Here is a 25,589-nt window from a genome sequence, read left to right as displayed (position 1 = left end):
TATAATTTCTTGAATTTTTTTTTCATCGTTTTTTTTTTTTTTTTTGCCTTACTTTCAGTGTATCTACCTCTTCTCGTGTGTGTGGTCTCTGGGTGCTTCAATTGATGCTCGTGGAAGGAAAGATTTTGACAAAGTACTGAGAGAAATTGTAGAGGTAAATAGGCTTAACGTGTTTTCGAAAAATAATTGGGCACTGCTCTGACAGTGATGTGCACCGTACTTTTGCATTCAAGACGTTCTTTCTTAATTTTGACATTTTTTTGACAACTTTCTGATAGGTTATGTAAAATTTAAAGGAGGAATGAACCTTTTTCACAGAAATTATAGTTGTTAAGTGTTATATGTATGTTCTCTTGCAGGGTCCCCTGTCACTGGAAAGTAAGAGCAAGTATCACATCTTGGAGATAGTGGATCCCCCACCACGCCCTTTTCTCTGCCCCTTTCCTAGCAAGGGAACGGTCTATGATTACCGCTTCATCAAAGAGGTCACTTGCACTACTTATCCTTTGTACAATCTGATATGTTGTGTCCACCATTTTATGTTGTTTGTTTTCTACCCATATCTTGTTTGGGTTGTAAGTATTGGACTAATGTATGATTTGCATCTCCAGGGCATGGGCAAGTGGGAACTATGGACTGAGGAAATCAAGGATGCTCCTCCCATTCCCAAGGTATTACATTTCAAATTATCCTCACAGCTCTTTATGTATTTTTTTCCATTTTCCTTCTATATTTCCAAGATTGATCAGTTTCTCGAGTTGCGTGACCTCCCACTTGAATTTGTGATAACAACGAAGTTAAAGAGAAGTTACGACTTCATCACAGTGTTGATATAAGCTGATTATACTCTGCAGGAAATGGCATTCAATGAGATCATAGTACCAACTGTGGATACTGTGCGCTATACCTTCCTCATGGAGCAGCTTGTGTCTCATCAGAAGTCTTGCCTGTTTGTTGGGCCCACAGGAACTGGCAAATCTGTCTATATCACGGTCTGTACTGCTCCTCTCTCACTCGTTATTCATAGCTCTCATTGACAAAGTGATGATGTCCTTTCCATGCTGTATGAATGTGTGCGTACAGTAGAGAGTTGTTTAAATAGTTCTTTTTCTTGTGGACTGTCTACAGACGTCACGACGTAGTAGCAAGAGATGATAAACTGCTTCCAACTAATATTGAAAATGCAAAGTGTCTCGATCACGACATTGGATATACTGTTTAATCTGTGCCGATGCAATGTGACTCAGTTTGTTTGTTTGTTTGTTTTTTTAATTTTTTTTTTTCAACAGAACTTTCTCTTGAAGAACCTGTCAGACACTTACAAGCCATTATTGATCAATTTCTCAGCCCAAACCACAGCTAAACAAACTCAAGACATCATTATGTCTAAATTAGACAAGAGACGTAAAGGAGTGTTTGGCCCTCCCCTGGGCAAGAAAACGGTGCGTATTCAATTCACCTCTCTGTCTCGGCTTTAGATCCTAGTATTTACATTAGCAGCGGAATAAACATCTGTTACTTAGATCGGCAAATATAAATTATATACTTTCACTTTATCCTTTTGCGACATCCCTCTGTCACAATAATTAAAGTGTCAATGCTACAATGGTTTTCTTTGTTCTGATGGAGGCGGCATGGTCTGGTGGTTTTGACGCTGGATTTGTTCAATTTACAATATTTGTTTCTTCATTTGTAGTGTCACCGATTAGCTAAACGGTGCTTAATACCATGACGCCTAAAGTGATTTATTTTTTATTTTATTAAATATTTGATGGTGCAATTTTAGGTTGTGTTTGTTGACGACTTGAACATGCCGGCTCGAGAGGTGTATGGCGCCCAGCCTCCAATTGAACTGTTACGTCAGTGGATGGATCACTGGAACTGGTAATTAGCCCTCATTACCTTTGACTTACAATCTGATTTGGCTTCTCGCTATTTTCGTATTTCTTCTGGGGTCTTCTTTGTTGTCGACATGAGATGTAAGAAGTTGTTATTTAGCCAATGTTTGACGTCTTGAGAATTCCTGTTATGACATTGCAGGTACGACCTTAAAGACACTTCTCCTATCCATCTGGTGGACATTCAGATGATAGGAGCCATGGGTCCCCCAGGCGGAGGTCGTAATCCTGTTACACCTCGCTTCCTACGTCACTTCAACACGATCAGTATCACCACGTTTGATGATACAACCATGACTAAAATATTCGGCAGGATCATGGAATGGCATCTTACCACAAGGTGATTGTATACATCACTTATGCAATACATCCGTTATCATAATTATTTTTTATTTTTAAAGAAACAGAAACTTGTATTTACACTGAAAACATTTCTGCAGTGTAGCATCTGCAGTGTAGCTCCTTTAGTGAAGGTTTTCTGTGCATATAATATTTCAGGGGGTTTTCTAAAGAATATATCGCTGTGGGTGAGATGCTGGTTAGCAGCACTTTAGAAGTGTACAAGAATGCCATGACGAATCTGCTGCCCACTCCAGCCAAGTCACATTACTTGTTCAACTTAAGAGACTTTGCTCGAGTCATTCAAGGCACTCTTCTCTCCACTCCTGACATCACTGAAGATCCTGATAACCTCAAACGACTCTGGTGCCACGAGGTAGGTGATTTAGCCACTCAGTAGCACAGCATATCCAAGCAAAGAATGTGGCTAGAGCAGGGGAAAATTAACAACTTTTTAAAGTATTACGAGGTTTCTTTTAAGGCCTACCATTTTAATTAATCGCATAGCCTATCATTTGTTTAATGTTCCTTCAAATAACATCCATCCCTGGAATAATACTTCCTGCAATATTGGTTCCCTTTTCAAAGATATTTTAGAAATATTTCAGCATGAGGCAAACCTCAGAAATTAAACTTTGGCGTTCTGTCTTGAGAAGTTGGTACACTTAGGTGATGGTATTTGTATTTGTTATGAAGACTGAGGAGATTTTTCTATTTTTGAGTGGAGGAAACCAAAACAAGGTCATTGTTAAACTGCCTTTCCCCTTAGATCCTCTTTCCTTTGAGATGGAAGGTGCATATCTTTCCCTCAACTTCAGATCGGTTAATTGCTGTATTTGGTGTGGTTGACCTAATTGGGCTTTGGTTATAAAAATATGATAGCACTTTTATCATTAAACAAATTGGGGTGAATAATAAAACTGATGGGCCCATTTGTGTTTAGGTTTACCGTGTGTATTATGACCGGCTGGTAGATGACAGTGACAGGCAGTGGCTCTTCAACTTCTTGCGTGAGATGTGTAAACCTCACCTTGGTGTTGAATTTGACAAGCTTTTTGAACGACTTGATTCCAACAACGACGGCCGAGTGGAGGAGGACGACTTACGAAGTCTGATCTACTGTGACTTCACTGACCCTAAGGCGGATCCTAAGCCTTACGTGGAGGTCAAGGACTTGGACAAGTTACGTTCTGTGGTGGAGACGTACCTAGATGAATTCAACAACATGAGCAAGAAACCCATGAATTTGGTGTTGTTCAGGTAAAGGAGGAAAGAGCTTAGCCTGTGTTATCGGCCTGGCTGTAGTAATAACCATGCCGTCTATCTCTTGTAGGTTTGCTATTGAGCACGTGTCTAGAATTTCCCGCGTGATCAAACAGCCTCGTGGTCACTGTCTCTTGGTGGGCGTTGGCGGCAGTGGAAGACAGAGTTTGACCAGACTAGCTGCGCACATGGCAGATTATGACCTGTTTCAGGTAACGATTTGTGTGCTTTGCTTGCTGCAGGATTTTTCACGATAATTGTGTTTTTCAATTATCGCATTTTAACGGTATATATACCTTTCCTGTGTGTCAGGTTGAAATTGGCAAAGGATACACTTCAAATGAGTGGCGTGAAGACTTGAAAGCGATTCTGAGAAAGACGGCTGAAGGCGAAATGAATGGGGTGTTCCTGTTTACTGACACTCAGGTTAGACTGACTATGGTTGCTGCTAACCGTTTTTAGACGTTTCACAACTGACTTACCATGTTGCTATGTTGCCTCATAGATTAAAGAGGAATCGTTTTTGGAAGATGTAAACAACTTATTGAATGCTGGTGAAGTACCCAACTTATTTCCTTTGGATGAGAAACAAGAGATTTGTGAAAAGATGAGAGTATTCGACAGGTACGATGTTGCACTGGTAACACAAATTGAACGTTAGCCAGCTATTACTGGAATTCTTATTTATTACATTCCGTGCAGATTCATAGAGCCAGCTCCCAGTTGGTTTGTTAGCTCAGTTGGTAGAACACTGCTACGGTATCGCAGAGTTCATGGGTTCGAATCCCGTTCAAGCCTGATTTATTTTCAGGCTTTAATTTCACAGCTGCTTAAGTTTTGTATATAACTGCGATGATCAATCATGTCTTCATATATTTCTACACCGTTCAAATAAATGATCTTTCTTATATTCACTTGTATTTGGCTTTGTTGTCACCTTTTATCTATCACACTTGCTAGAGTGCGAAAGTTGGACAAAAATCAATATTGGAAAATGAGGAAAGGGAACAAAAGTACAATACATCAAAGTCCCACTGACTAGCTTTCATTTGAGTGTCCAGACACTAAGGTTTCAGCCGCAGACTTTAAAGTTAGAATTATCTTCAGCATCTCACGTGAAAGTATTGCCCAACAGCTTTCAACTGAATGGTAGCAAGCCTAGGATGTATTTCATTCTTTACGTGCTTAAAGTTAGAAGCGCCTTCTACAACACACTAAACAGCACCACATGAAAGTAATACTCAATAGCTTTCATTTCATTGGCTACACATGACGATTTCATTTAAACTTTTGAACCATGGTAACGCTAGGACTGGAATCTACCTTAAAGGCAAATATTCTTAACATAATATCACCACTAAGGTGAAGCTTAGATCAAGCAAGAAATTCTTGGGGCTAATATAAAAAGAAGCAAAAGAGAATGAGCAATGTCAACTGAGATTCTGGTATTAATTTTGTTCTTGAAGGCAACGCGACAAGTCAAAACAGACAGATGGGTCGCCAGTAGCGCTGTTCAACTACTTTGTAGATCGAGTCAGAGACCAGCTGCATATTGTGCTTGCAATGAGCCCAATTGGTGACGCGTTCCGTAACAGGCTCAGAAAGTTTCCTTCATTAGTCAACTGTTGTACCATTGACTGGTTCCAGGTAATAAACACACACTTCATAGTTTAACAAGTAGCCAACTCCCTGGAATTTTAACCAGAGTTTGAAATTTGTTTTGTTTTTCACGTCCTCATATTAACTGTTGTTAATTCCCCTCAAAGCTAATCCTATCCGTTACTTGTTTAAATGATAATAAATGCAAGAAACGTTCTGTTGAGATCAGACGCAAACATGATGAGCTCTGACGAGTTTCCTGTCGCGCAAGGAATCTAAGAACAGTCCTGACCATAGGAGCTTCGCATTGACGACAACTTTGTCCATACTTGTAATTCATTTCCATCCCAACCATCTTAGTCAACTTCATATCGCAGTGCATGCCTTTTTGTCCCCCGGGGGGAGGGAAGTACTTCCAGAAAAATTTGGTGGGGGTGTGCGGCCCACTTCCCAAAACCCTTACCCTATTCTTGACCAAAATCTACGATTTTCCCTACCCTTTTATGACCCGACCAAAAATTCCGTACCCTATTTATGACCTGACCCTTTAATCAATACCCTGTTTCAGACCGGCCTTATAATTAGTTACCTGGTTCAGACCGATGTTGTAGGCAGTGTTACGGGCTTTTGTTGATCGTCTAATCGACAATAAATAAATAAATAATAATAATAATAATAATAATAATAATAATAATAATAATAATAATAATAATAATAAAGTTTTTTGGGCGCATTTAAAAAAACTCAATGCGCTTACATTACCGTAAAAAATAAATTAGTCAAATCCTGTAAAATATTTCTAATAACAGTAATAAATAAAATAAATGAAATGATAATGATGAGAAAGTAGCTTCTTCTACAAAAAAATACCTACTTCAAGACTAGAGTGCAAAAACCATACCCTATTTAGGACCAAAGCGGCTGAAAAACCATACCCTTTGGGACGCACATACCTATATACTCCATATAAGGGAGTACCCTCCGCCCCGGGGGTCGGGGGGGGGGGCGCTTTTTGCGTACTGCTCTGCCAAATCATGATTGTTGGATTTTCTATAATCTAAATATGTTTAAAGCTTCTCAAAGTATATGACCGAATCTCATACTTAAAACAGGCTATCAAAACATTCTTACAATTTCGTGGGACTTCCGCGCTACGGACTATGACGGCATTTTTACAAGATATACAGCCGCAACGGAACGACAGGAAAATATGCTATCCCAAACACTTTTAAGTGTTTTTAATATTAGTGAATTAGTAAATTAAAATTTACTAATAGCACCCATGTAACGCACGTGGCGATTGAAGTCTGGTAGTCTAATGGTTATTCCGCTGGAGTCTGGATCGAGCGGTCAGTGAATCGTGCTCAACGTCATCGTGTTGCGGTCGTTGACAATACACTTTACTCTCGCAGTGCCTCTCTCCACCAGGGTCAGGTTGTTCAAAAGTCGGTTAAGGCTAACCCAGGATTAAAAGTTAACCGAAGCATTAATTTCTGGAATAGAAATGTTTTTGACTACATATGTTTTGGGTAGTTTGAGATTAATCAAACTCAAAACTGAAAGGCAAACTATATACAAACAAACAGAAAACCTCACCGAAAGGTCAAAAATCTAAAATCAAATCTCTCGCCAATCATGGCTTAGTTTGATTAGGCATTGAACAAAGATACAAAGATAAAAGTGAATTGCTGGGGCAACGTGACATAATACTGATGCTCCAGGGAGAGTAGCAGTACTCCTAGCAAGTTCATGCTACAGAAACGGGAGAGGTGTGAGTCAGCTGGGCTTCAAAATGCTCTACAATATGGAAATATCGTTAATGAGTAGTTTTTTGTTTCGTCCATGCTTAAGTCCGTCCAGACATGTTCTCTTGAATGAAAGAACCTGCGTCTTGTAGACATAACTGCTGTATCTAAATCAGTGCAATTGAATCATTTTAATTCCTCTGTGTTTGCCAGTCATGGCCAGACGATGCACTCCAGGTGGTAGCCCAGCGATTTTTGGAGGACTTAGAAATAGAACCACAAGTGAGGAGTGGTTGTGTTCAGATGTGCAAGACATTTCACACTGGAACAAGACAGTTGTCCAAGTTGTTCGAGGATGAACTCAAAAGACACAATTACGTGACACCTACATCGTATCTGGAACTCATTTCAACTTTCAAGAGTCTGCTTAACTTGAAACAAGTGTAAGAACCTTCCACATCTTAATTCTCGTCTCTGTTACTGTTGAACTTTTAATTACCGCTTGATAACAAATTTATTTTCTTTTCAGAGATGTGATGAAAGCAAAGAAGAGATACGAGACTGGTCTGGAGAAGCTGCAGTCGGCTCAGTCACAGGTAACAACTGCATTGAGTTTTGCATGTTGCAATGTAAACATATTGATGGGCGATCTTCTTGTGATCTGTCAGGTATCAGCAATGCAGGCTGAATTGGAAGCTCTCCAGCCACAGCTCATACAAGCTGGCAAGGAAGTCGACGAGATCATGGTCATAATCGAGAAAGACTCGGTGGAGGTTGCCAAGAAAGAAAAGGTAAACAACAGTTAATGTCGCTGAAGGACACACGTAAACATCAAGAACATTATTAACTTTCTCCAAACATCTCCATAATTATTTAGGATGTACATTTTGCCTCCAATGTTGGCCTGTGAATTGTTTCAGGGGTTGTTGTCCCATTGTTTGTGTTTATCGTGTATAGGTGGTGAAAGCAGACGAGGCAGTCGCAAACAAGCAAGCTGCAGCAGCTCAAGCAATAAAAGATGAATGCGATAAGGACCTGGGTGAAGCCATTCCTATCCTGGAGGCTGCCCTCGCTGCTCTCAATACACTCACGCCAGCGGTAAGAGTCTACTGCTGCACCTTTCACTTCTGTTCTTATGCTGTTTGTTGATGCTGTCTCTGTAAGTAAAGGGGGTTTGATCGTTCTTCTGATAATTCAGTGTTGTTTCTCTGCAGGACATTACGGTGATGAAAACTATGAAGCAGCCTCCAGCTGGCGTCAAACTTGTCATGGAAGCTATTTGTATTTTGAAGGGCATCAAACCTGAAAGGATTCCGGATCCCTCGGGTTCAGGTAATATGAAGCTAGCTGGTACAAATACTATTGATCTCGAATCCCTTGGGTGCAGGTGGTAACCCGTACTATTCCTTTCGAATCCCTCGGGTCAGGTAATGCAGAAGCAATATCTACTTATGACTGTTGATTTTACTGTTGTATGTGCTGTTATCTTTTCTCACTTATTTGTAAGGCGTTGATGGGGAGGAAAAATAGGCGGCAACATGAACTGACGTTGGTTTTGTTTATAGGCAAGAAAATCGAGGAGTTCTGGGGACCTTCAAAGAGATTGCTTGGTGACATGAACTTCTTAAAGTCTCTACAAAGCTATGACAAAGATAACATTCCACCAGCAATCATCAAGACAATCCGACAAAAATACACATCAAACCCGGAGTTTGATCCTGATAAGATTAAAACAGCATCCACTGCTGCTGAGGGCTTGTGCAAGTGGGTCGTCGCTATGGAATCGTACGACAAGTGAGTAACGCTACTCTCTACTTACACTGCGTGACAAATAAAACCCTGATTGATGGGTCATCTTGAAAGCTTTAAGTCGTTTTATCCTTAACAACAGTACAACCACTTAAGCCATTGTACTTCAATTTGCTCAGTTGTTGTGAATAACTGTAGCAACTTAAGGTGGCCGAACACAGTTTTCAAGAGCCTATGCCTAATTCACCATTTCTTTTAAGCTATTTATGCTTTGGCGCCCGTTTTTTGCAAGAGTCAAGGTTAATCACAGAAAAGTTTATTCTCGCATTTTGGCTAAGGTTTGTGCTGTCGCCATGGCAACGGGGCTGGTTAAAAACAAGGCTTAAAAAATGGTTTTTGTTTATTTAAAAAAAATCCAGTCGTTAGATTTTTTTCATCATTTGCCCACTACGAATTGACTTTAAATCCCTTCTGTCAACACTGTTCTAATAAAATTTTGACATAGGCGATTTTCGTAATTCGCCGTAAATCGTTTTCACTGCATGTTCTGTATTATTAAAAATTCCCTATGTCAAAATTCAGATTTTTTGCGATAGATCATTCACGTGGTTTCTGAACTATTTTTTTGCCAAATTTCTTGAAATTCTAATGACTGGGTCGTCAGAAATCGGCAAGTTTCTGCAAAAGCAATCGGTCTCAATTTTTCGAGCAACTGCGCATGCGCTGCATTTAACTGGGTTCTTTCGGTGACAAAGAAAAAACCGAGAATTGATGGGTTCTTTGCGTCGTTACCTTTTCTAACATATCTTTGTAATAAAAGACTAAAGCCATCAATAACGCACTGCGTTCAATAATGGAGAAAAATAGCACAGATAGTGCGGGTGTTGAGTAAATAAAATGATCGCTCTATTGACGACATGTTTGTTTTTGCGCGCGCTCAATTGCATCAGCAAAAGCGCGCGCGAAAACTGTGTTCGGCCACCTTAAAATAGTGTTTAGTTTTCACTCTCATAAGTTATAATAATACAATCTATGTACTAAAACCCGAAACAACGACACGAAACCACCGAAACGACCGAAACGGGCGAAACGAAACCACCGCAACGAGCGAAACGAAACCACCGAAACAAGCGAAACGACCGGAACGAGTAAAATAGTAAGTAAATAAATAAAAAAGTTTTAAAAAAAGCCTTGATCTCTAGCATGTTACTATGGCAGCCGGATCTCGTACCCAGCTCCGCTCTTAAGCCACATGTATGACATCGTGACATCACAAACCTGAAAGGTGGATGAGCGCAAGCGTGTCGAGCAGGAAGACATCGAGAAAAAGGTAGGTATTTTCACATTCTGAATGATATTCTAGCTAAAACAAAAAATCTAATTTCAAAGAAAGGTTTTCTGGTCGTATCGTGGATTCTTAGACGGTGGTGAATCGAATGGTCTTTTCGAGAATGACTTTGCAGCATTCTTCGTGCGAACCAGAACTTTCTTTAATATATATCTCTAAAGAAAAAGGAGGGCGACTTGACAGGCTTTAATCATATTAACGTCAGGCCTTCGTGACTCTTGCAGTTCTCAAAGTAATTTCTTATTAGGCGCTTCAGCTCTTCACGGATACTCTTGAGATTGTGTTTCCGTACATCCTGGGCTCGGCGTTGTCGACTCGCCACTGCCTACGAATCCACGATACGACCAGGAAACCTTTCTTTGAAATTACATTTCTTGTTTCAGCTAGAATGCCATTCAAAATGTGAAAAATACTCACCTGTTTCTCGATGTCTTCGTGGTCGTCGTCGACACCCTTGCGCTCATCCATCTTTAAGGTTTGAGATGTAACGATGTCACACATGTGGATCTGGGTACGAGATCAGGCTGCCATAGTAACGTGTCAGAGATCAAGGCTTTTTTTTAAACTTTTTTCATTTATTTACTTTATATTTTACTCGTTTCGGTCGTTTCGGTGGTTTCGTTTCGCTCGTTTCTGTGGTTTCGTTTCGGTGGTTTCGTTTCGTTGCTTCGGGTTTTAGTACATGCCTTTTTATAGTGGTAGTATTCTTCACCATTCTGGACCATAGATCTTTGCTTTCTTGACTTAGCAAGATTCGAGGCTCTCCGGAACTCCGAGCGAACGTAGCCAAATTCTGGCTATTTTGGCCACACAGCGCATGCTTTGTCCAAAACCTAATAAGTGCTGCTGGATTTACAATGGACTCCCTTTGGGACTAACATGCATTGTTCAACCTTTTTTTTGTTTACATTATGAGTTGATGTTCACAAATTAAATTACTTTTCAAAAACGTTTTAAATTCGTCGACATTTTCTCGAGCCTACGTATTTTGACACGGAATTCTAAAATTTTGGCTTTGCCATGATCATGTGGAATAAAAAGCTGAGTTCTTCCTAAATGCAGTCCCCTTGTTTGAACAATTGCGCTTTTATTGTTTCAAAGGAAACAAATCAGTACAGACTATTTGGCTGAATTCCCATAGAGCTATTTGCGCCAGCAGTCATGCGCAAAAGAGAGTAGCTGTTGTTCATCTTTGGCCACATTTTAACTCGTGAATTGAGGCGCATGCGCAATGGACGGGTTATTTAGTATGGTGACCAATGTAAGGTAGTGATATTTATAAAGTAGAGTTATTAAGCAGACATGTGTTCCTCTGCGAAAAAAAAAAAAGATTCTTATACAGTTGTATAACTTACAAGCTTTGCTTACAATGCAGCCCCGCAAGGTAAGTGGTTTGACGTTCTCATGCTTCCTCAGGACGTTTTTATTTCATGTTGAGTAGTAGTAGATTTGGTAATTGTCTTTAATGCGACTGGAAGTAGATTGAAAATATATAACTACGTCATAGCAGCAGTAGGGTCCTGACTGGACTTCTGTTTGTGGTGTCCAGGGTAGCGCGAGTTGTGGCCCCTAAGAAGGCGGCTCTCAAAGAAGCTGAAGCAGAGCTGGCTGTTGCCATGGAGGTGAGGAACTCCTTTATTGTATTCGATGATTTACAACTGAGTTGAGTTTGAGGTCAAAAAATCGCGAGTTTCCATTATGCTCTCAGTACCAGTCTCTACACATAACAAATGTTGAAGAATTGTTCAATGAACCAAGACTCGATCCGAGAGGTGTAGCTACTCCATATGACTATGTTACATTTATTTACGCTGATAAACTAGCTTCCATTTTGTAAACTAGGAAAAGAGTTAAAGAATCATCCTTTCCTTTGAGAAGGCTCGTCACTTTACTGTGTTTTGACACCGTTTTTCAATACTAAGCCACGCAGAATAAAGATATAATTGAACTGTTGATGCATTTCTTGGCAGAGTTTGAATAAGAAGCGTTCCGCTCTTCGCGAGGTTCAGGACAAGCTTTCTCGACTGCAAGAGAAGTACGAAGCTAATGTGAAGAAGAAGGCAGATCTTGAAAAACAAGTACGAGCGTATCATGAATTTTGTTAACGCAATATTTTATATTGGTCTTTTTCCTTCATTGTGTACTATCCCTTTGTTTATAGGTTGACCTTTGTACCAAAAAACTTGACCGCGCAGAGAAATTGATTGGTGGTCTTGGTGGAGAAAAAACAAGGTATATCTCCTTCATTTCTTCTCAGTGTTTTTCCTGTTCTCGAATTTGTCATAAAACTGCAGCAAAAATCGGCCTTTTTTGAAGAAAAGAGCATTATTACCTACATCTCAACGGAAATAAATTAGGGACGAAGAGGACGGTGACGAGAACGTCACCAAACAAAAGGTTGAATGAGCAAAACAATGGCTGTGCACGTGCGTTATAAATCTTTGTACATTTCTTTACCGTCCTCTACAAAACAGGAACGTGAAATGACCAAGTTCTGCGTAGTCTAAGGAACGCGAACGATGACGGTTAATTTGTCGTATTTTTATTAGAAAGTGAACGCTGTTATTACATAATTAGCCTGAACAAGTTTTTAGAGCCATTGGCGTCCTGGGGCCTGTTTCTCGAAAGCCCCGGAAACTTTTCAGGCCCGCAAAGCCATTTTTAGTTAATCGGTATTTAAAGATAAAGAAGTGTATACACTTGAAACTTGTTGTATGCAGGGAACCTCTGTTCCTATTGAGAATATGTGCATAAAGCAGTTCTGATGTCATAAGGTTTGAGATTTTGCGACGGCTTTTCGGGTGCGAAAACTTTCGGGACCTTCGAGAAACGGGCCCCTGAACAGATCTAGACAATTGCGAATTTCGTTGTTAAAATATAAATTCATTTTTGAATAGACGTCGTCGTCGCAGTTGTCCGTTTCGTAAACGGTCGATACCAATTTCGCGACACTTAGAAACTTTTTAACTATCAACGAATTTTTCTCTACGAAATTAAAGAAAAAAGAAAAGTTGTAAGTAACCACCCAGTATCGAACCCGAAACCTCTGTTTCCTAACATCCCTCTTCTACCACTACACTACCAGGTTGATCCGCCAAATCTCCGCAGAATTTCATTATAAAACGTGACTTTCTTAAATATTAATGATAGAGTTGCCCCAACCATCAAATAAAAGCTAACCGCAAGCAAACCAGTGTGAATATGAACAATCAAGCATTTGACGAATGCGTTTTACTCAATCAACAAATTAAAACCAGTTTCTACCTTGTCCAGGCCTATACTAAAGCAGATATGGCATCGTCCATTCTGAAAGGCTTGGTTACTAATGATGGCATCGACCGTTAAAAATGGCATCGACCGTTTACGAAAGGGAAATCAGCGTCGTCGTCGTCGTCGTTGCTTAAGCTCACTATTATGTAAACATTTATGGTTTTTAATTAGTTTATAATATTCTTTTGTTACAGGTGGACTGAAGTGGCCAAGCAGCTTGGCATCAAGTTTGAGAATCTAATCGGTGACGTGTTAGTATCATCTGGAGTAGTGGCTTACTTGGGAGCCTTCACTGCTGCATTCAGACAGGAGCAAACTGCAGATTGGGTAAAAGCCTGCCGCAATACCAATATCCCTTGTTCTGACGACTTCTCGGTCACAGGGACTCTCGGTGACCCTGTGAAAATAAGGGACTGGAACATTGCAGGCCTGCCAACTGACAGCTTCTCTATTGAGAATGGAATCATCATCAGGTACTGTGAACCCTGTGCCATTACAGCTGTTTTCAATTATGTGTCGTGAAAACAAAACCAGAGCAATCAAAATTACCGATCACAGAAGAAAAAAGGAGCACAACGCACCAACAAGAATCGAAATTACCGGCACCAAACGTTAGAAAGCCAGATGGCCAAGTGGCGACTGGTTTTGATTGGTTCAGAAAGTGGTGGGAAATTTTTAAGCAATCACAGAATGCATTAGAGCAAAACCAAAGCAAAAAACCGCAACATAATCTGACTTACACCGACGGAATTGTTTATCCTTCAGCAATGCAAACCGATGGCCGTTGATGATCGATCCTCAGGGTCAGGCCAACAAGTGGGTGAAAAACATGGAGAAGAAAAACAACTTGCATGTGATCAAAATGACAGACGCTGATTACGTCAGGACGCTGGAGAACTGTATCCAGTTTGGAACACCGGTACGTTGACTTATTTCACGCTTCGTTATTTTCACTTACCTTTGCATTATACCGAGTTGCTCTGTCGTGATTATTTCCACTTTAGGTCTTGTTAGAAAACGTTGGCGAGGAACTGGACCCGCTGTTAGAGCCGCTACTTCTGAAACAGACCTTCAAACAGGGCGGCAGTATCTGCATCAAGCTTGGAGACAGCGTTATTGAGTACAGTAAGGACTTCAGGTCAGTAACACTGACTCAGCCTGGCTTTTTGTGTGTTCGCAGTTGTATTGTTCACTATTAGTTACCGGACGCGACAGTTGAGTGGTATCTAAACTACTTATCAGTGACTTTGCTTTGGATGAAAACGTCTTCAGTAATGAGAAAGTGTTGTTCAATTTCCTGCTTTATTGATATTAAATCTCACATTCTCTTTAGCTGCCAAGAAAAACATGTAGTGGAAGATGATAGTCAAATTGTTTGTAGTAACAACCACGATAAGAAATGTGCGAAGTAGTAAAGGCCAAAGGTGGATTTGTTATTAGTCAGGATAAGTGAACTGCAGTGTGAAGTGTAATTGTGCGAATAATTTACAGAGCTGAGAGGATAGAAACGGATTTAACATTAATCTCTGCTTTTCTATATGACTTAGTCTGTGAAATTTCTTGTGCTCTTCAGGTTTTATATAACAACCAAGCTCAGAAATCCGCACTACCTTCCAGAGACCGCTGTTAAGGCAAGTAGCTCTCCTAACTTGTTGAAGGAAGAAGTAAACAAGCTCAAGATTCTTCAACACTGCTGATATAAACTACATGAAATTTCTTCGCACAACCCTGAAAACTTGGACATGTTAATTTTTCTGAATTCCCTTTCCCTTTTTCCCTCTCGAACAAAAGGTATAAAACGCTAACTAGTTTTGCGTTCTAAGTAGTATTACTCAGCCTGTTGTAGCTTGTTGGATTAATTGATTGTGATGTGTGAATATTTTCACTTTTGTGCAGGTGACCCTGCTGAATTTTATGATCACACCTGAGGGACTGGAGGATCAGTTGTTAGGGATTGTAGTGGCACGAGAGAGGCCTGAGCTCGAAGAAGAGAAGAATGCACTCATTATCCAGAGTGCAGAGAATAAGAGGTACAACTTCACTCCTCTTCCTATCACCTGCATTACCGCTTGGTGTCAACTTACGTTCCAAATTTGTTTCTATCAAAACAGGCAACTAAAGGAAATTGAAGATAAGATTTTGGAGGTTCTTTCTGCGTCTGAAGGAAACATCCTGGAAGATGAGACTGCTATCAACGTTCTTTCCTCATCAAAGGTTCTGGCCAATGAAATCTCTGAAAAGCAGGTCAGTCCACAGTCGTGTTGTCTTCATTATCATCAGTCTTAGATGTTATCACTTTATTCTGAGATGTGATTGGATTTGTTTTAGGCCATAGCAGAGGAAACAGAGAAGAAGATAGACAACACCCGCATGGGTTACACGCCTATTGCCACTCATTCAGCTGTACTGTTCTTCTCCATTGCTGATCTGGCCAATATTGAACCTATGTATCAGTACTCGCTCACGTGGTTCATTAATCTCTTCATTTTATCCATCGACAATTCGGAAAAATCAGAAGTACTGGAACAACGGTAAGCAAACAGCCCCCTAAAATGTTTTACGTATTTTATGGTCACGATGTCTTATGCCGTTTGTCGGAATTCTGTCTTAACTGTCGAGCTGTTGCTTAGAAACGTGACGTATCCGGATAGTAACAAGCTGATGCGCTGTATCCAATGTGACTGTGGCCTACATATATTATGTTTATAAACTATGTAGAATCAATTTTCAATTTCCATTTAGAGCCTCTTGCACCATGGATTGCCAAGACTGCAGTAATTTCATTAAGTTATTATGACCTTTGCTATTTCAACAGACTGGAGAATTTGACAAATCACTTCACCTATTCTCTGTACTGTAATGTGTGTCGCTCACTGTTTGAGAAGGACAAGGTAGGATATTTTTCTTCTCTTCTCGTCTTTGTTTAACGAGAACTCTAAATTTGAACTGTTTTTGTCAATTGTTTTGTGTTTGTTTTAAAGACGGGCTCTATCTCAGATGACTGAATGCCTCAATAGCAGATTTGCACGTTGTCGTCATTTGACTACAACTGCCAGAATTCCTTTCGATTTTTCTTTATTATTTAAATTTTGAAGCCCTAGTAGTGTTTAAATAACAATCGCCCTAATAAGCATAAGAAACAGAAAAAGTGAAGGATTCTGGTAGTTGTACTCAAATGACGCCATCATGGAAATCGCCTATTGAAACTCCTAGTCTTATAATGTTGTAGGTAACAAGATTTCTTTGTATTGTTGGTAATAGTTATCTTATGCACGAATGCTACAACTTCATTCTTGTATCTGTTGTTGTTGTTACAGCTGTTGTTCTCGTTTCTGTTGTGTGTCAACCTGCTAAAAAGCAAAGGAGACGTGTGTGATAATGAATGGCGTTTCTTGTTGACTGGTGGAGTAGGCCTGGACAATCCTCATTCTAATCCGTCGCCGTGGCTGCCGTCACGTTCCTGGGACGAGTTGTGTAGGCTGGATGACTTGTCCATGTAAGTTGTACTTGTTACTGCCAAAAGGCGAATCCTTCCTTGGCTACATACAACAACTGATTCCAAACACGCAAACGAGAAGAGGTTTGAACTAAGAAACAACAAAAAATACAAACTTACAAAATGTAGATATATAACGCTGAAAAGCGACCTAAAGCGAAACGCAATGAACATAGTAACTCAAAGCTTCCATTGTACTGGCGCTGTAGGCCGCGAAAGAGCAACTCTATATAGGTTTATTACACTAGATCTATTCTCGTTGAGATCAACGGTGAAACTAAAAACTGCAGCGTGCGCGAAAACTAAAAAACTAGAATATTAAACAAGATGCAAATTATACTAAACGCGCAGGAAAGAAACACAAAACAGATTCCCAAAGGAACGCTAATGAACCCAAATAAAAGAGAGTGCTAGATTCTACAGTACTGTACAGTGATAACTGACGACCTCCCAGTTGTTGTTGTATTAACTTTATTTTAAAATCTTTTTCTCCTGGTAGGTTTAAAGGTTTCCGACAAAAGTTTCCTAAACACCTAGAAGGATGGAAAAAGATTTACGACAGCAATGTAAGCGATGTAGTATTGTCACTTATTCTTTTTTACAAGCTGTTTAGTGACTTGTGAGGACTAATAAGAGAGATGAACTGTCACTGCTGATAAATTCGAAGTCTAACTAAATCTGCGTAATTTGTTCATCCTACTGGTACCATCGCCAAGCGTGGAGTAAATGTTCCTGTGTACAATAGCAGTAATTTACTGATCTTTCTTATACAAACAGGAGCCCCAGAATGAGCCTTTGCCTGGAGAGTGGAATGAAAAGCTCGGACAGTTTCAAAAAATGGTTATCCTACGCTGTCTTCGACCGGACAAGGTATGTTATGTCACTAAGTAATTAACGGCAGTGTATCTAGAACACAAGCACTTGATGTTGTTTTTCTCTTCAAAATCTTAACGCCAAAATACAGTGAACGCTCGCATTGGGCCACTAGATTGTTTTTATGGTTGCGCTTGTTCTTTCCATGTCTACAGCTTATTCAGAGCAAGACATTCGCTGAACAGTCAGGCGAATGTCGGTGAACTTAAAGAATTTGCCGTTACTGAATACCGAGGTTTTTCATTTCAGATGACGCCCGCAGTCCAAGACTTTGTTACCGTTAAGCTTGGCAAACGGTTTATTGAGCCACCGCCATTTGACCTTGGCAAAGCATTTGCTGATTCCAACTGCTGTGCCCCTCTCATCTTCGTTTTGTCTCCGGGATCTGATCCTACAGCCGCCCTGCTCAAGTTTGCTGATGATCAGGTACATTGCACAGTCTATCCTAATTTTCTGCTACTGCTCCTCATCCCTCAGTCCAGTCCCTGAGGGAGGTGGGGATTGGGTGAAGGACACAACTTACATTCTAGTCTTGTCAGAGTATTAGATCTTCTTCATTTCCCCGACAATCTAAGCAAACAACGGGAAACCTTTAATAGTGAGGCTGACCAAAGATGTACAATGATAGGATTCAATACAGTGTGGACAAACTTAATGCGTTGGGCTTACGATTCCTTCAACATTTTGTCACAATCTTGTGGCAACGTCTGATTTCATTAAAGTTTCCTGCAGTGTTTTAAGTGACATACTGATGATTGTGTTGTTACCACAGGGTTTTAGTGGATCCAAGCTGAGCTCACTATCATTGGGTCAGGGGCAGGGTCCAATCGCCATGCGCATGATAGAGAAGGCCGTCAAAGATGGCACCTGGGTGGTGCTGCAGAACTGTCACTTAGCAACATCATGGATGCCGACACTTGAGAAAGTCTGCGAGGTAACAGCCGTTACTGATGTTCCAATCACTCCATCGCTATTCTCGACTTATTTCCTCTCCCAAGACGGTTTATTTAGCGTTCAGTCTGATGAAAAACAAATGATTACAACAATTACCTTATTTAAACAACCTGTCCTGAATAACTGTACTGACATTTGTAATGGGAAATAAAGATGTTGGTGGTGGTAAAACCTCTTGCGATGACTAGTAAATGGACTCAAGGGTAGAACTCACTACCTTAAGATACAATTTAAGTTTTTTGAGCGATCACTGACCTGTCAAAAGCGTCTACATATGAAGCTACTCCTAAATCTCACTTACGGATACAGCAAATATACTTTTCTGTAAGTTCCAAGAAAAATCTGTGAAATCTCTGCTAGGCGACGACCTCCTATAAGCGACCAAAAAAAACAAAAAATAAAAAATAAAAAGTGTACTAGTGTATCAGTTTGACATTTGGTAAACTAATATTACGAGAAGAACGTTAACTGATTAAAAAATCCGAACTATGGGAATTTGATCGGTTGGTTAGTTGCAAAACGCGACCAAGGAGTTAAGCTGGGAACCATAGAGAACAAAACCATTTCTTTGTTCTCTGATGCCAAGGGTTTACATACCAATGTTACCCGATCCTAACTGATAAGTTCTGAGTGCAGTGTTTTAAGAAGCAGTTTATCACTTGTGTTGAAGGAGCTGAATCCAGACACAACGCATCCTGACTTTCGTCTGTGGCTGACAAGTTACCCGTCGCCAAACTTCCCAGTGTCTGTACTGCAGAATGGTGTCAAGATGACTAACGAACCTCCCAAGGGCCTGCGCTCCAATGTCATCCGGTCGTACCTGAGTGACCCCATCTCAGACCCAGAGTTCTTTACATCGTGCAACAAACCGGTCAGTATCAAAACAAACAGCAATTCCTTTACTACACGCTGATCTGTATTTACGTCAACGTTGTTTTATCTCTATAGATTTTTGGTAAATTTAGCCTTGAAAACTTATACATACAATAAATTAATCTTGGGTTTGCTCTTAAGTGTGACTAGCATCTGCGAGAGGAATATATTCCTTTAGAAACCTCGAATTTACAGATACTTTTTAAAGCTGTCGCGCACACAAACCCTTGGAAATTACGCAATGTATCGTTTTGACCCGTTTCGTTTCATACCATAATTTTGCATGTTCCTCCAATATGTGGAAAAGGTTATTATTGTGTGATTTCAGTTTTAATGCGAGATGTTTAAGAGATCGCCTAATGGCTATAGCTAAGCGGCTGTAATCCTAAATCCTCTCTTTACCTTACATTTCAGCGAGAGTTCAAGAAAATGTTGTACGGTTTGTGCTTTTTTCACGCCATCGTCCAAGAGCGGAGAACGTTCGGTCCCTTGGGCTGGAACATTCCGTACGAATTCAATGAGACTGACCTACGGATTAGTGTTCGACAGCTTCACATGTTCATGAACAAATACAACGTAAGTGCTCCTATCTTCCCTCTTTTATCCTGTCAAAAACTGCTCAAATATTGACTGCGTAACCCGTGTGTATTGAGTTCGTCGAGATCACAGGCTTAGCAAAATGTTAACCCGGGGCGTGAGATGCGAACGAGCCAGTGGGGCTGGGGAAAGACAAAGATATTTTTTCGCCCGCTTCGGGGTGGCTCTCGCGCTCCGCGCTCGCTTCGCTTGCACGCTCGGCAGAAAAAAGAAAGAAACTCGCAGGAAAAAATAGTCTGTGGACAGACTAAGGTTAGTCAAAGTCAAAACTGGAGGACAAAAAGTAAATGTAGCCAAAAACGTAATCAAAATCAAAACTGAAAGTAAAATTCAGGCCAATCCTGGAACTGGCCTCTGGTATTTTATTCGAGTGAACCGGTTAAGGGTGGGAAGTCACAGAGTACTGATGTTTCCCTGATAATTCTTTGGCTACACTGATGAATGTCTTTCTCTGTGTACAGGAAGTACAATTTGCTGCATTGAAATATCTGACTGGAGAGTGTAATTATGGTGGTCGGGTGACTGATGACCGTGACAGACGAACGCTGCTGACGATCTTGGACAAGTTCTACAGTCCGGACATCATAGACGAAGACTACAAGTTTTCTCCTAGTGGCAGTTACTTTGCTCCCAAGGAGGGCGAGTACGACTCGTACATCGAGTATTCCCGGAGCTTGCCGTTAATCACCCACCCTGAAGTGTTTGGCATGCATGCTAATGCAGACATCAGTAAAGATCAACAAGAGACGCACTTGCTGTTCAACAGCATTCTGTTGACACAGTCACGAGCGTCCTCCAAGGGTGGCAAGTCAGAAGATGAGGTGGTGTTTGGTGTAGCAGAAGACATCCTGGAGAAGTTGCCTAAGAATTTTGACACTGAAGCTGCACTGCGCAAGTATCCTACCACGTACACACAGAGTATGAACACGGTGCTTGTACAGGAGATGGTGCGATTCAACAGACTCACAGAAGTGGTGCGATCCTCGCTTATTAACATACAGAAGGCCATCAAGGTACGCACACCTTGCGCTCAGGCAACTTTGTTTGCACACTGATATCAATTTTTCAACATTCATATCTAAATGATCAGCGTGCAAAAAAACCTCATGTCCGATAGCTCGGGGCTAGAAGATTCTGTAGTCAAGGATTCTGTCCTTCACTTACCCGACGTGCTAGTGAAGTGTCTTGGGAAAACATTTGAGGAAATTCAAATTACAAAAGTACTGTAAGGCCTCGTCTACACGAGCAATTTTTTGTGACAATTTTTATTCGCTCGTGTAGATGAGGGAAATTTGCCAATTTTTATGTGACAAATTTATTTGCTGAAAAGCTGGCCTGTTAGCTTTTATGACAAGTAAAAGTTGTCACATACGAAAAATTGCTCGTGTAGACGACTCGTCACATAAAGTGTGGCAAATATATTCGTAAGCGCCATATTCTTTGGGGGCGGCTAAGCAGCCCCGCCTTGTTTCTGCGTGTCTCTGCTGTCCGACGTCATTACTGGCGCACTAAACATTGAACCGTTGACAAATATTTCCTGTGCCATCCACACCATCAAATATATTCGTCACAAAAATTCCTCGTGTAGACCAAGCTTAAGAGGAAAGTTTGTGGGGCTAGTGAGAATGACTTTCGAACTAGTATAAGCCATGGGTTGATCTTGGTGGTTTCGGGTAGATCATATACATGTATTTTATACCATGCCATACGGTGGCCAACACAATCAAAGCGACATACGCGCGGCGCATGATGGGAAGGGTGGATGCAATACCGTCGAATATGGAACGGCTTCCCTGTATTCTGATTGGCTGTATTTTCTATGGCGCGGTATAAAAGGGAATGTTCAGTTGTACGAATCTTGCTGTATTCTGGCTAGCAAGACTAATAAAACTGCGCGCTGATCCTACACCCAACAATGTCGACGAGATGTCTTGTTCGATGTTTGTCTTTCAGGAAATGCAGACACAAAGCCCTCTTTTTCAATGTGGGCGGTTTAATTTGATTACAAATAACATGCTCAAACTGTACTCTAGGGTAAAATCATATGGGGTATTGTTAATATCTGTTTATAACTGAGTAGAACGGGATAATGGTTGAGGTGGTACCTCGTAAAATCCAGCTCAATTTGAACTTGCTTTTTTGTGTTTCTAGGGCTTAGTTGTGATGTCTTCTGAACTGGAAGAAGTTGTGAGTGGCATTCTCAAAGGAAAAATCCCCGGTCTGTGGATGAAGAAGTCCTACCCATCACTCAAACCTCTCGGAAGTTATGTCAATGACCTTATCGCCCGACTCAAGTTTCTTCAGGAGTGGTATGATGTGGGAGCGCCCCCAGTCTTTTGGGTATCTGGATTTTTCTTTACTCAGGCATTCTTGACGGGTTCAAAGCAGAACTACGCCAGAAAATATACCATACCTATCGACCTTTTGACCTTCGACTTCGAGGTGCTTGATGACAAGAAATACGACACCCCACCCGAGGATGGAGTCTACGTATCAGGCTTGTTCATGGAAGGTTCGCGCTGGGACAGAGAGAAAAAGGTGATCGGCGAATCTCACCCCAAAGCACTTTACGATCACATGCCTGTGATGTGGCTCAAACCCTGCAAAAAAGAAGATATTGTTGACCGACCACATTATATTGCTCCTGTGTACAAGACCAGTGAGAGGCGCGGAACACTCTCCACCACAGGACACTCCACTAACTTTGTCATGGACATGCGCCTGCCGTCCGACCAGCCGCAGTCGCACTGGATCATGCGCGGTGTAGCTCTTCTTTGCCAGTTGGATGATTAAGTGAATAGATTGTGTCAATACACCATGTATATAGTCAGTCGTGCTATCCGTTGTATTTCATTCATTTTATACTTGGTACTCACAATTTGTGTTGATATGACGTTTATTTCCTTCGAATTTTTTTAAAATATTTTTTCACTGTTTTTCCCCTTCAGTGCTCGTTTTAGAGCTGCGAGTTCTCCAAATTAACAAGTGTGCAAACTATAGACTTGAAACAAGCTTCTTCTGGTGTGGTTTTGTAGTGGCTTCCATAAGAATAGATGTTGTACAAAGAAATTCTCTATTAAACACTTTGCTTTTTAAAGTTCCTCTTGTTTTTTTCTTAAATAAGCAGAGTTGCTCTTGCTGTAAATAAAGCCTCGATATGGAGAGTAACAAAGTAAATATCTCCCTCATTGACTGACAGTAGTGTGCATGGAAGTAGGTAAATCCGAAATCATCCTCAAGTAATGCTTGGAATTGAATAATGTTCCATTCAAACGACCATGGAATGGCAGGTAAATAATAACAATAAGTTTGTAATTAAACCGTAGATAAGGGAGTGCCTTCGATATGATGGGGACTGTTGTTAGTGCATGAGGTCTTGAATTCTACAGTGTAAATTTTTGGGATATGACCTAATTATAGAATCGATAAAATTATGTTGTGACTTACAAATCTGGTTACATAACGTCGGCGAGCTACATAACTTGGTGGGTGTAAGACTTATCTTGTTCGAACAAACCATAGTCGATTTCTGTAGGTGACCCCAACTCGGAGCGAGGTTTTGTTTCATTCATGACGTCAAACGCGAGCGGGTTGGTAACAGAGGAGTCGGACACAAATAAATGTTAGCTTTTGGAGACTTAGACTCTCAGGTTAACTCTTAACTCTCAGGTTGATCTGAGAAAAGATCACTGATTCCTTAACTGCCAATGACTTCCACACTTAAGCCATAACTTTAGTCGCAAATTAACTCCACGCTACTTGCTTTGAATATAAACGCACGCGTCACTTTCGTCACGGTGGTGAGGGGGTGAGGGACAAAATGTGAACCGCTTACGAAAATTTCGGTCGATTTTTCTCGCTTATGTTATCCTCGGAGACCCAGGGGCAGTTAGTTGGTGCGGGAGGAAATAAATCCAGCAAAGATCGACGCGTGGAAAGCTAGTATTTGTTGCCTCCCTCACCAGCTAACCGCCCCTGGCGGAGTCTGCGTGGATGCGCCTGGGTGAGACACAGGCGACCAAGTAGCCTCTTCCAGGCGTTCAGTTAGTTGGGGCGCAGCGCGAAAAACAGCGCGCGAAAAATAAAAAAAGCGCGGCGAGAACTGTGCGTTCTCGTTACTCTCGAACGCAATAGAGCACTCAACATTTACTTAACTCTTCCATTTGTGTAGCCTAAGACACTAAAGCCCAGTAAAAAATAAGACAAATATGTACTAGTTATGCAACCCTTTCGAGTGGTATACCATGGAATATCCCACTAAACACTTGCATTTTCTCAGTATAAACGCGAGCCCTCAGGCGAAGGTTGGATGTAATATTAACGTTGATTATAACATAGCGCGCGCGCTGGTCCTACCTAATTCCTATTGAGCCGTCGTGGTAGAAATCTCCATATATGCACGGCCATGCGTATATAACATGACGTGTGTAGTTTCATTTTAGCTGCAAAATTTCTGTCGAGTTTAGCTGCGATTTCCTTTTGTTAAAGTTTCGGCAATATAAAACATCATTCGGAAAAAATCCGAACCCTACTTCCTTTGACTTTCCCCAAGCTAAGATGTTTACTAAAACTTGAGTGTTTGACTTAAGTTGTCTACATTTTCATCGAGTATTTTTGACTCGCTACTTACGTTTTTGTTTGATGTAATTCGAAGAAGCGAATTTTTCATCTGACAATGAAGCGTTTTCGTTCAACCGTAGTTCAAGTGGGATTAGTTGCATATCAGCGCAGGAATGATTAGGATGAGAAAGAAAATGTTCCGCAACAGTGGTGGGTTTTAATGTTAGTTTTGTATTGTAAATGGCAGCGGTTACACTGTATCATGTAGATTGAATTTTTGGTGTTACAGGTTATGTGCGAAGTGGTGTGACGGGTTGCACCTGTGGAGAATAAAGTATATTGTGTAAGACCGTTAGTAATGTAAGGACAAGTAGCGCAATCTTGTCCACAACAGAATGATCCCGGTGGTAAACTAGTGTTATTAGGAGTCGTGATATTTAGTAGTTAAGCTTTGACTAAAATGTGGCGAAGGTTAGAGGTGCGTCTGTAGGCGATGTTGGGTGGGTGTTTAAAAACTTCCCTCCAGCGGTTGGAGGAAAGTAAGGCCCAGTTCAGACGCCGAACTTTTCATGAGCCGAACCAAATACATTGAATTAAGTACATGAAAAGTTCGGCGTCTGAATCAGTTAAGAATGGCTATTTGAATTTGGAACGGCCCAGCCGTTCTTCCCGCCTAGCTCAGCCGGGAATTTCGGCTTTGGAACGGCTTTGATTCAGACGTCGAACTTTTCATGAGCCGAACCTAATGTATAAATTATTATCACGTATTTTACAAGCAGTTTTTACTTTGCCTGAAAATCGCTGACATTTCGATGTGTTTTGGTTTAAACTAAATAAAGTTCGGCGAATTAAGTTCGACGTCTGAATCAACAGGTGTACTTTTGATAATTTGGGTCGGTCCAAATTCAAATCAAGTTCGGCTCATGAAAAGTTCGGCGTCTGAACTGGGCCTAATATGCTAAAATGCTTACTTGGGATATTAGAAATGTGAGAAAGTGATGGGTTATACGTAACAACAAAAGGTA

At 40.8% G+C, this 25,589-nt stretch overlaps 1 protein-coding gene across 1 annotated transcript in view; it reads left to right on the top strand.

Moving 5' to 3' along the window:
* LOC145470210 (dynein axonemal heavy chain 7-like) overlaps positions 1-23,101 on the top strand; it is a 63,005-nt gene extending 39,904 nt beyond the window's left edge. The window contains exons 48-86 of the mRNA XM_081454041.1: positions 59-154; positions 360-485; positions 612-671; positions 855-992; positions 1,290-1,442; positions 1,787-1,884; positions 2,041-2,238; positions 2,397-2,613; positions 3,181-3,497; positions 3,571-3,712; positions 3,813-3,926; positions 4,006-4,124; positions 4,967-5,147; positions 7,058-7,287; positions 7,374-7,440; positions 7,513-7,635; positions 7,802-7,942; positions 8,059-8,176; positions 8,410-8,638; positions 11,491-11,563; positions 11,912-12,019; positions 12,103-12,173; positions 13,406-13,684; positions 13,977-14,130; positions 14,216-14,349; positions 14,785-14,842; positions 15,108-15,241; positions 15,323-15,455; positions 15,540-15,742; positions 16,027-16,102; positions 16,529-16,707; positions 17,207-17,273; positions 17,485-17,577; positions 17,830-18,006; positions 18,353-18,514; positions 19,205-19,405; positions 19,822-19,983; positions 20,466-21,017; positions 22,156-23,101. Coding sequence (XP_081310167.1) covers positions 59-154; positions 360-485; positions 612-671; positions 855-992; positions 1,290-1,442; positions 1,787-1,884; positions 2,041-2,238; positions 2,397-2,613; positions 3,181-3,497; positions 3,571-3,712; positions 3,813-3,926; positions 4,006-4,124; positions 4,967-5,147; positions 7,058-7,287; positions 7,374-7,440; positions 7,513-7,635; positions 7,802-7,942; positions 8,059-8,176; positions 8,410-8,638; positions 11,491-11,563; positions 11,912-12,019; positions 12,103-12,173; positions 13,406-13,684; positions 13,977-14,130; positions 14,216-14,349; positions 14,785-14,842; positions 15,108-15,241; positions 15,323-15,455; positions 15,540-15,742; positions 16,027-16,102; positions 16,529-16,707; positions 17,207-17,273; positions 17,485-17,577; positions 17,830-18,006; positions 18,353-18,514; positions 19,205-19,405; positions 19,822-19,983; positions 20,466-21,017; positions 22,156-22,797 — 6,525 coding nt within the window. The 3' untranslated portion in view covers positions 22,798-23,101. The remainder of the gene's footprint in view (positions 1-58; positions 155-359; positions 486-611; positions 672-854; positions 993-1,289; positions 1,443-1,786; positions 1,885-2,040; positions 2,239-2,396; positions 2,614-3,180; positions 3,498-3,570; positions 3,713-3,812; positions 3,927-4,005; positions 4,125-4,966; positions 5,148-7,057; positions 7,288-7,373; positions 7,441-7,512; positions 7,636-7,801; positions 7,943-8,058; positions 8,177-8,409; positions 8,639-11,490; positions 11,564-11,911; positions 12,020-12,102; positions 12,174-13,405; positions 13,685-13,976; positions 14,131-14,215; positions 14,350-14,784; positions 14,843-15,107; positions 15,242-15,322; positions 15,456-15,539; positions 15,743-16,026; positions 16,103-16,528; positions 16,708-17,206; positions 17,274-17,484; positions 17,578-17,829; positions 18,007-18,352; positions 18,515-19,204; positions 19,406-19,821; positions 19,984-20,465; positions 21,018-22,155) is intronic.
* The last annotated feature ends 2,488 nt before the right edge of the window (positions 23,102-25,589 follow it).

The sequence above is a fragment of the Orbicella franksi genome, chromosome 15, assembly GCF_964199315.1.
Source record: "Orbicella franksi chromosome 15, jaOrbFran1.1, whole genome shotgun sequence".
NCBI lineage: Eukaryota > Metazoa > Cnidaria > Anthozoa > Scleractinia > Merulinidae > Orbicella > Orbicella franksi.
Note: the sequence above shows the minus strand (reverse complement) of the source record. Positions and strands in the feature narration are given on the sequence as shown.